At 38.8% G+C, this 10,673-nt stretch overlaps 1 protein-coding gene across 1 annotated transcript; it reads left to right on the top strand.

The window, feature by feature from the left end:
- The first annotated feature begins 2,242 nt into the window (after positions 1-2,242).
- LOC145004523 (uncharacterized) lies at positions 2,243-7,804 on the top strand. The gene is made up of 3 exons (XM_078963459.1): positions 2,243-4,174; positions 5,114-6,677; positions 7,182-7,804. Exons 1-3 carry the CDS (start codon positions 2,243-2,245, stop codon positions 7,802-7,804), a joined length of 4,119 nt encoding a protein of 1,372 aa, XP_078819585.1.
- Positions 7,805-10,673: the final 2,869 nt, after the last annotated feature.

Raw genomic sequence — 10,673 nt, 5'->3', positions numbered from 1 at the left:
TGCGTAAATTTGGAGTATGGAATCGAGTGGCAGGGGTGACATGTTATGTTGTTATAGCGCTTTCCATTAGGATCAAATATTTGTTATGATTCAGTGAATATCCGTCCATGTCGAAATTCAAGTTTCTCGGCACCGAAGGGGTAATCCTATGAGTGGAGGGTTTCGGGGCGTTCCTTACAATATTCCTTACTTTGGCCCCTAACAGGTCTATCTCTCTTTGTAGATTTTGATTGCTCTTTTTTTGCATCATGTACTCCGTCAGTTGGCCATGAGTGCTAAAGAGTTCATTATTGGAAATCAGAACTAGACTTTATGTAGGAGTTCTTGAGTCGGGTTGTCGGATTGCATTCCTAACAGAGGAGAATGATGTGTTGTTAGGTTTGCAGAATGTTGCTGAAGGAATTTGAATCGAAATTGGAAAAACAATCTATGAGGAATTTGAATCCATTTTCGTATGTTGTTTGGTTGGTAGGAAATGGAATTGGAATTAATTACAAATTTTGTTTGATTTATAGGAAATGAAATTGGAATTCATGTAAAATGACATCATTTCCTTTTTTTGTCCATTTTGCTTAATTTTACTTTGTTTTATAACTTATATGTAAACATATATTATATAAATTATTAAAACAATGAAATTTTAATTTATTTATTGAACATTCATGTCAACATATTACGAAAATCATGCAAATAAACACCATAACTTAAAGTCATTCCACTTCACATCCTAATATTGTTACCAAAAAATATAACAATATTTTGATACATCCATATCGAAGATACCAAAAACTTACAAATCCAAAATACCAACTGATAGGTGCATTTTATGCACCTATTTTGCATGTTTATTTTCGTCTTTTTATAGCATTCTACTTTATAATTCTTGCATTTAGTTGATTATTAGGGCAATTACATATTTCATTAAGAGTGCCTGGTACTTCACTATTTTTGATTTATTTTGCAGGCATTATGGAGCATGGAACGTGGAGCTTGGATGCATGGATGCATGGATGCTTGGATGCTTGGAACGTAGAGCTTTGGAACATGAAGATGGAGCCAACAGTGAAGACGTTTTGGAATTTTAGCAAAAAGCATGGGCCATGCCAAAAACGCATGGTCAAGACAAATGGCCATGCCAAAGAAAAAACACATGGGCAAAAGGCATGGCCATGCCAAAAACGCATGGCCTCATGGCATGTCACGTGAACTTTAATAAAAGAGCAGGAGACGTCATTTTTGAGGAGAGAACGGTTTTGGGAGTAGTTTCTGGCGATCTAGGCCAATTTTGGGAGAATTCTTGGAGCTTTTGAGAAGACTTAATCATTGCAAACATTGGGATTTCACTTTTGTAAGGATTAAACATTCCAATTCCATCTTATTCTTGTTTGATTTGTTCTTAGCCATGTGTGGCTAAGAAACCCTAGTTTCTAGTTCTTGTTCAAAAAAATGTTGATTGCTTGACTTGAAGCATATGATTTGATGTTTGATTTGTGATTCTATTCTAGTGATTATGTTTTTGTTTAAACTAGAATCCTTGAATTTGATTTGTGTTTGATTGGCCACTTTCATGAATTGAATTTTTGTGTAGTTAATTAACTTTTAGGGCACCTAATTGTTCTATTGAGTTAATAATTGGTAACAAGCAATAAGTTTTCTTATTGTAAAACATATATCACATGTTTTCACACTTCCGAGCGTATGAGAAGAAATGAACATTGTTGGGAAGCTTGTACAAAACTTAATGCAGTTTTTCAATACAATCTAAGAGCGTGTTTAGGTTGAATTAGTAAAGCTAGGTCTAATCAAAGAGCGTGTTTTGGTTAGATAATTTGGCAAGCGAGAGTTATTAGAGCGTGTTAATATCTTTCAGTACCAACATAGAATAGCAATCTTGAATTACATCAAGTCATAATCAAGTTGAACAACAACATTGAGAACTAGAATTAGAACTATTCAATCAATTTGTTTACAAATCTATTTCATTTTGTGCATTCTTTTTAAAGTAGATTGTTATTTAGTTATTTACTTTTGCAAACAAACCCCCCTTTGTGACCAAAGTACCTTGTGCAAAAAGGTATAGACTTTTGTCCCGTGTCTCTGTGGTTCGATCCTGCTTGCCTTGTACTACTTTTTAGTGCATTAAAGCAGTGTATTTGGAGTCTATTGTACCCCTTTATTTGTTGGGTCTGACACGCCTAACAAATTGGCGCCGTTGCCGGGGACACGGTGTTACTAATTGTTTATGCCTAGATCTTTTCGTACAGGTATACCACTGCCAATTGACTCGGAGATAGAGAAGACTGCAAAGAAGTTAAGGAAGCAAGCCAAGCTTCGTAAGAGGCAACCGGTTTCCGGTACTTCTTCATCCCCCAATCCCCCGGTCATCAACATTTGGGAGGATATTACCCTCTCAAGTGTGTCTGCATCCGAAACAGAAAGTCCATTACCTTCACCTCAACCATCCTCATCTAGAAATACCACCCCACCCTCTTCACCTACTCATCACAACCCAAACAATACACCCACAGAAACTTCAACCACTACTCATACCATGGGAGACAACCATGGAGGGAATCCGCCTCCAAATCCACCACCTGAACAAACCCTTCGCCAATGGGCGAGGCAAGAGGTTACTCAACAACCTCTTTGCATCACCTATCCGGCAGCCACAAACCTTGAATTAAAATCCGGTCTCATTCACTTACTCCCAACCTTTAGAGGCTTAGAAAATGAAGATCCCCACAAGTTCCTCACAGAGTTCCATGTTGTGTGTGTTGGCATGAAACCGCACAATGTCACTGAAGACCAAATCAAGCTTAGGGCATTTCCCTTTGCAGTGCAAGACTCAGCAAAAGATTGGCTTTATGACCTTCCACCGGGGACGGTCAACACATGGGTATATCTTGCACGCCTCTTCTTAGACAAATACTTCCCAGAAATGAAAGCCTCAGCCCTAAGAAGAGAGATAATTGGGATCAAACAACACAAAAGAGAAGCCTTTCATACATATTGGGAGAGGTTCAAAAAGCTTTGTGCCCGTTGCCCAAAGCATGGTATTAGTGAGTATCAAATCCTTCAATACTTCATTGAAGGCATGACTCCTTGGGAAAGAAGACTTCTTAATGCTTCAAGTGGAGGATCTTTGACTGACAAGACCCCAACGGAGATTCGGGATCTCATAAAAAACATGGCGGAGGATTCAAAGCATACTAGTCAAGATGAAGATTGGTACACAGATGCACCTCGAGGTGTAAAAGAAGTGCACACTCCTCAAATTGAAGCTCAACTATCCGAATTGACTAAGGTGGTAATGATGCTTGCTAAGGACAAAGGTGTGCAATCCACACCCCGTCCCTGTGGCATTTGCACTCAAGTGGGACATCCGACTGATATGTGTCCTCAATTGCAAGAAGAAGAATATGAAGAAGCAAATGTTATAGGAGGCTATTCCGGGCATAATCAAAGAACTTATGATCAACCCCGAGGCAATCAAGGGTGGAACAACAACCAAAACATGGGTTATCAACAAAGACCCCCACCCCATTACCAAGTAAGGCCTCCATTCCCACAACAAAATTACCAACCGAGGCAACAACAACCCCCTCTTCCTCAACAAGCTGGATCCTCAAGTATGTCCTTAGAAGACATAGTCAAAAGCCTAGCCACCAGCACCCAAAGTTTTCAGCAAGAGACCAAGGCAAGCATCAAGAATCTTGAGCAACAAATGGCACAACTTGCTCAATCGGTGAGCAAAATGGAGAATCAAGGAAAGCTACCTCCTCAAACTGAAAAGAACCCAAAGCACAATGCTTGTGCAATTAGCTTGAGGAGTGGAAAGAAATATGACGGCCCGAAGATACCCGAAGAAGAAGAAGAGGAGTTGGTGATAGAAGAACCACCAAAGAAGGATGAAAAGAAAGAAGAAATGGTGGAGCAAAAGAAGCCGGAAGAGAAAGAAGCAAAGATCACACCACCACCTTTTCCATCAAGATTGAGCAGCAACAAAAAAGAGAGAGAAGATAGTGCAATCATGGCAATGTTCCGGAAAGTTGAAGTCAACATTCCTCTCTTAGATGCGATCAAACAGGTACCTAGGTATGCTAAGTTTCTTAAGGAACTTTGCACATCTAAAAAGAAACTGCGAGGTAATGAGACAGTGAAAGTAAGTGAAAATGTGTCTGCAGTTTTGCAGAAAAGGATGCCCCCAAAGTGCAAGGATCCAGGTGTTTTTACCGTTCCTTGCAAATTGGGAAACTTGTATGTCCCCCGTGCTATGCTAGATTTAGGAGCTTCAATTAATGTTTTACCATATTCTGTTTATAAATCTATTGGCATAGGCACTTTAACAAAAACAGGGGTAATCATCCAACTTGCAGATCGTTCTATAGTACACCCAAAGGGTGTATTAGAGGATGTTTTGGTGCAAGTTAATGAGCTTGTCTTTCCTGCAGATTTTTATGTGCTTGATATGGGAGATGATGACCATCCATCCTCGAGTTCCATACTTTTAGGTAGACCATTCTTGAAAACAGCAAGAACAAAAATTGATGTCTACAATGGTACACTGTCCATGGAATTCGATGGGGAGGTCATCAACTTCAATATCTATGAAGCAATGAGGTACCCAAGTGATGTTCATTGCATAAATTTTGTTGATATAATCCAACCTTTGACTGAAAAGTGTTTTGAGTTGACTAACCATGATTTGTTGGAGTTAGTTTTGAGCAGGAATATTGATAGCAAGTCAGTCAAAGAGATTGCAGAAAATTTCAAGTTAGATGAAGAGTTGTTGGAAATTGTGGAGAGCATGGAAGAAAAGAAGAAAATAAGGTATGATAATAGCAATGTGAAATTGCCCATTTCTGACACAAAACTTCTTCCTTCTATTGTACAGGCACCTAAGCTAGAATTGAAGACTCTTCCAGATCATTTGAAATATGCGTACCTTGGGGAAGAGAATACTTTGCCTGTCATTATCTCCAACAAGCTGTCCATTGTAGAAGAAGATGAGTTGGTGACTTTGCTGAAAAAGTATAAGAAAGCTATTGGGTGGACAATTGCTGACATAAAGGGGTTGAGCCCTTCCTTGTGCATGCATAAGATCCTCATGGAGGAGGACTTCAAACCAACTCGAGAAGCACAGAGAAGAAGACTGAATCCACCCATGATGGAGGTGGTAAAGAAAGAAATCATGAAGCTTTTGGATGCAGGTATGATTTACCCTATCTCAGATAGTAAATGGGTGAGCCCCGTTCAGGTAGTCCCGAAAAAAGCAGGGGTCACAGTTGTCAAAAATTCTGAGGGAGATTTGGTGCCAACCCGTGTGCAAAACGGGTGGAGGGTTTGTATTGACTATAGAAAGTTGAATGCCTCAACGAGAAAAGACCATTTTCCTTTGCCATTTATTGACCAAATGCTAGAGAGATTGGCGGGTAAATCTCATTACTGTTGCTTGGATGGTTTCTCGGGTTTTCATCAAATTCCGGTAGCCCCGGAAGATCAAGAGAAAACCACCTTCACTTGTCCCTTTGGCACATTTGCTTATAGGCGTATGCCTTTTGGTCTATGCAATGCACCTGCAACATTTCAGAGATGCATGATGAGCATTTTTTCTGAATATGTTGAAAACATCATTGAAGTTTTCATGGATGACTTCACAGTCTATGGGAACTCCTTTGATGAATGTTTGAGCAATCTAACAAAAATTTTGCAAAGGTGCATTGACACAGATCTTGTACTTAACTATGAAAAATGCCATTTCATGGTGGACAAAGGATTGATTCTAGGTCATATTGTGTCTCGAAAAGGCTTGGAAGTTGACAAAGCCAAGATAGATGTTATCAAAAGTCTTCCTTACCCGACAAATGTTCGGGAAGTTCGTTCGTTTCTTGGCCATGCAGGTTTCTATCGGCGGTTCATTAAAGATTTTTCAAAGATTACAGTGCCGATGTGTCAACTACTCCAAAAAGATGCTGAATTTGAGTTCACTCAGCCATGCAAGGATGCCTTCGATTGTTTGAAGGATTTACTCACCTCTGCTCCAATCATCCAACCACCTAGTTGGGATCTCCCGTTTGAGATCATGTGTGACGCGAGCAACACGGCTGTAGGGGCAGTATTGGGTCAAAAGGTGGGTCGAGCACACCATGTCATCTATTATGCATCAAAGACCCTTGATAGTGCACAATGCAACTACACCACAACAGAAAAAGAGTTGCTCGCTATTGTTTTTGCACTAGAGAAGTTCCGGCAATACCTCCTTGGAACTAAAGTGATCATATACTCGGACCATGCAGCCATAAAGCACTTACTTACCAAGAAAGATTCGAAGCCGAGGTTAATACGGTGGATGCTGCTTTTGCAAGAGTTCGATATTGAGATCAAAGATAAAAGTGGGAAAGAGAACCTAGTCGCCGACCATTTGAGCCGAATAGTTCAACCCGAAGATGCGATTCCCATCCATGACACATTCCCGGACGAGCATTTGTTTGCTATCCAAACACCACCTTGGTATGCGGATATATGCAACTTCATGGTCACGGGAAAGTTCCCACCCGAGCTCACGAGGTCACAAAGAGATAAGATCAAAAAAGAAGCGAGAAGGTACATTTGGGATGAACCGTACCTTTGGAAACATTGTGCAGATCAGGTAATAAGAAGATGTGTTGAAGAACATGAGGTACAATCTATTCTTAACTTTTGTCATAGTTATGCTTGTGGAGGGCATTTTGGTCCTCAAAGAACCGCCAGGAAAATTTTAGACTGTGGATTTTATTGGCCCCGACTTTTTCATGACTCTTACACTTTTTGTAAAAGCTGTGAGAGATGTCAAATGACAGGTTCTTTGAGTACCCGAAACCAAATGCCCTTGACCCCCATCTTGGTCTGTGAAATATTTGATATATGGGGTATTGACTTTATGGGTCCTTTTCCTTCATCCTTTGGAAATTTATACATCCTTTTGGCTGTCGACTATGTTTCCAAATGGGTAGAAGCAAAGGCAACAAGAACTGATGATGCAAAAGTTGTTGTAGATTTTGTCAAGGCTAACATTTTATGTAGGTTTGGAACTCCAAAAGCCTTGATCAGTGACAGGGGCACACACTTCTGCAACAAAACTCTTGGATCAGTTCTCAAGAAGTATGGAGTCCAACATCGGGTGTCCACAGCTTATCACCCGCAAACAAATGGACAAGCTGAAGTGTCAAACAGAGAAATCAAGTCCATACTCGAGAAAACAGTGAACACAAACCGCAAAGATTGGAGTTTGAGATTAGAAGATGCACTTTGGGCATACCGAACTGCGTATAAAACTCCAATTGGGATGTCACCTTATAGACTTGTGTTTGGAAAAGCTTGCCACCTCCCTGTTGAACTGGAACACAAAGCTTTCTGGGCTGTCAAAAAGCTAAACATGAAGATGGATGAAGCGGGTGTTCACCGAAAGTTAGAGATCCAAGAGCTGGAGGAGATAAGAAATGAAGCATTCGAGAGTTCACGCATCTACAAAGACAAGACCAAAGCATTCCATGATAAGTACCTCTCCCGTAAGACCTTTGAAATTGGTCAAAAGGTATTACTCTATGACTCTCGACTTAAATGGTTTTCTGGTAAGTTACGGTCCCGGTGGGTAGGACCGTTCATTGTTACTAATATATTTGATCATGGTGCAGTTGAGATTAAGAGTAACAAAACTGGAAAAGTGTTCAAAGTTAATGGCCATAGGTTAAAGGTTTTCTATGAAGGTTTCCAAGAGAAAGATATGGAGGTTGATAGCTTGGAACGCCCGGACTACACTGAGTGAATCTAAAGGGCAAAGTCGAGCCAAAGACTTGAAACAAGGGCGGCTAACCGAGAGGCAACTCGGGAGTATTTCTCTCTATTTTCTTTATTTTGATTTATTTCATCCGTGTTGAAATGTTTTTACGTCTTTTCGAGGGTTCCGCACAAATAACTTTTCTATTTAATGCTCAAAGAAAATATGTTTTTGTTTACAAAAAAAAAAAAAAAAAAAAAAAAAAAAAAAAAAAAAAAAAAAAAATCGTAAATTTCATGTTAACAGAAAGAAAACGCACGGGGTAAGCCAAAAACGCACGGTCCTATGCTAAAACGCATGGTCATAATTTTTTGCCCATGCTGCCACTTCGAGGTTTTTAAGAAATTTTTTTTTTTGGCACGGGCTGGCTCCAAAACGCATGGGTAAAAGGCCAAAACGCACGGCCTAGGTTCTAGATCATGCGTGTCGTCGCAGTTTGTTGCAAACAGAAAAAAAACGCATGGGGCTCCCAAAAAACGCACGGCCTAAACACATGGCCGTGCTAATTGATCAAGTTCTTTTAAAAAAACGCACAGCCTTCACTGCAAAAGGGCACGGCTCGCGATCGCATATCACAGCCTCCATAAACAAGCTTTGGCCTGCGACTCGGTGAACATAGGGCTAATCGATTCTACCTCGCGTCCGTTTCTCCTTCTTCCCTTCTTCGCACGATCGTTCATTCGTTCGTCTTCCCCCCCTCTTCACGTCTAACCGAGAACTCTTCAAAATCGGAATCTATTTTTCGATTTTTTCCTTCAATTAATCCAAGATTAAGCCACCAAGGTATGTTACTATCAAGTCCTAACTTCATGATCTTCATTCTATAGATCGATTTCTTCAATTAGAGGGTAAAAGATCGAATTTTCCTTCATAAATCCTATGAACCTTAGTTCTTGATTTGTATAATTTGAATTAATTCTTGTATTGGGTTTCGAAAATTCTTGTATAGAGTTCAAGACTAAGCTTGGGGAGGCGCTTTTGGAAGGAAGATTAGAAGCTTTCATCTCCAATTAGACATTCCACCATTGAAGAGTTCAAGCTTTCTTGAGGTTGAAGATGAACTGAATCATACAAGCCAACACTACAAATTCAAGCATTTGAATGGTACATTCCTTCCATATCTCAAGTTTAATGCATGAATCCTAAGATTGTTTGACTAGAATTGTTGAGAATTCGTTCATATGCTCTAAATAGTTATACATTCGTGGTTAGTAGGTTGCCCTATCCTCTCCGAGCATCGAGGACGATGCTTGATCTTAAGCTTGGGGAGGGGTTTTTGTACTAGGTTTTTGTACTAGGTTTTAGTTTCAGCATGCATGTAAAAAAAAAAAAAAAAAAAAAAAAAATTCAATCTAAAGAAACCTAATCCTTTTGAATAAGTTGAAGTAGTAGATTAGTCGTGGCTTGAGATTAGAACTTGTTCGTTTTTCATTAAAACTCTTGAAGCAAACCAATTTCACACGAACACGTCTCCCGAAGCTACTCGTGCAAAATAAAAAATGATAAAGTTATCAACACCGCATCATAAAGAGAGATATAGTTTAGCCCTTGGAACACACGATCGGTCTTATGAGTTATTGCTCATTCATCTCCAAACTCCAATTTCAAAGAGTCATAAAATGAATATAAAATTTCAGTGACTCGAATTCTCCAGCGCTCTAAAAAGTCTTTTCTACCTATTCCCTTCTAAATACCCTGCTTAGGGACATTGTTTCCGACTATACTTACGGGTCTTTGCGCGTTTACATCAGTCTAAAAAAAAAAAAAAAATAAAAAAAAAAAAATAAAAAAAAATAAATAAATAAATAAATAAATAAATAAATAAATAAATAAATAAATAAATAAAAATATTATTAAGTTAATCTGTGACCTTTGGGATTCGAACAAGTAAACTCCGAGGGGTGTTTTACACCTAATTGCCTAAAGCAAAATTGTTTGGGACTTATTGGGTTGAAAGTTCGCTATACGGGTTCCATAGAAAGTCATGAACTTAATAATAACAAATAAAGCTAATCTGTGGCCTTTGATGTTCGGGCAAGTAAACCCGAGTGATCTCTTTAAATCTAGCACACTAAAGTCATCTGATTTGGATGTGTTGGTTGGAAGCCTGTTACACGGACTTCAAAGGAAACCATGAGCTTTATTTGCAGAAAAATATAATTAGATAGTTTGTATATATTTATGCTTATAGTTCAATTGAATAATATGTTTGAAAAATGTTTGGTTGTAAACATTGGGACTGACCGTAAACTACTTTGACTGGTGTAAGTGGTTTGAAACGTGTAACCAATCTGGGTAAATATTAGGGAATTCTTAGAAAATATTTTTTAGAAAAAGATTGTTGTCAGTCAACAAATAGCTGGAGTCAGTCATTGTCATGATTTGAAAAACGAAAATGAGCATATTTTGCATCACATGTTTTCACGAGAGTAAGACCATAATATGTTCCATGTGCTAACCCAATACCTGTAAAAGTGAACAAGTGTTGTAACTTTTGATTTTGTTGAGTTGCGTTAGGGAATGGCTAAAAACCTTGTTTTACTTGTTATATATCTTTATGGGGTTAATGTCAAGTTATCTCAAGGCCCGACAGCTACACCTTCGACTGTATGACATAATGAGGTTAATTGGATTGAACATGTTCGTTGTTTTGTTCATTGCATTAATGTTTGAAAAAAAAAAAATATATATATCTTTTTGTACATATGTTATTTTCTTTATTTCTTCTTTTATTGCATGCACACATTCTTAATTCCATTTAGTCCTTTTCGTTCCTTCCATTCTTTTCATCTTAGTTTCTTTTTAGTCGCCTATCGTCTTCTCTAGGTTGATTCTCAATTTTGTTCTTTCTTGAGGA

The sequence above is a fragment of the Lactuca saligna genome, chromosome 1 (genome assembly GCF_052625555.1).
Source record: "Lactuca saligna cultivar CGN05327 chromosome 1, ASM5262555v1, whole genome shotgun sequence".
NCBI classification, from domain to species: domain Eukaryota; kingdom Viridiplantae; phylum Streptophyta; class Magnoliopsida; order Asterales; family Asteraceae; genus Lactuca; species Lactuca saligna.
Note: the sequence above shows the minus strand (reverse complement) of the source record. Positions and strands in the feature narration are given on the sequence as shown.

Excerpts from the sequence above, each read along its gene's own strand:
- LOC145004523 (XM_078963459.1), top strand. The coding sequence starts at position 2,243 with ATGCCTAGATCTTTTCGTACAGGTATACCACTGCCAATTGACTCGGAG. Across the intron at positions 4,175-5,113 it reads CAGTGAAAGTAAGTGAAAAT|GAGGACTTCAAACCAACTCG; the intron begins GTGTCTGCAGTT and ends ATCCTCATGGAG. Across the intron at positions 6,678-7,181 it reads AAGATGTGTTGAAGAACATG|AAACAAATGGACAAGCTGAA; the intron begins AGGTACAATCTA and ends CTTATCACCCGC.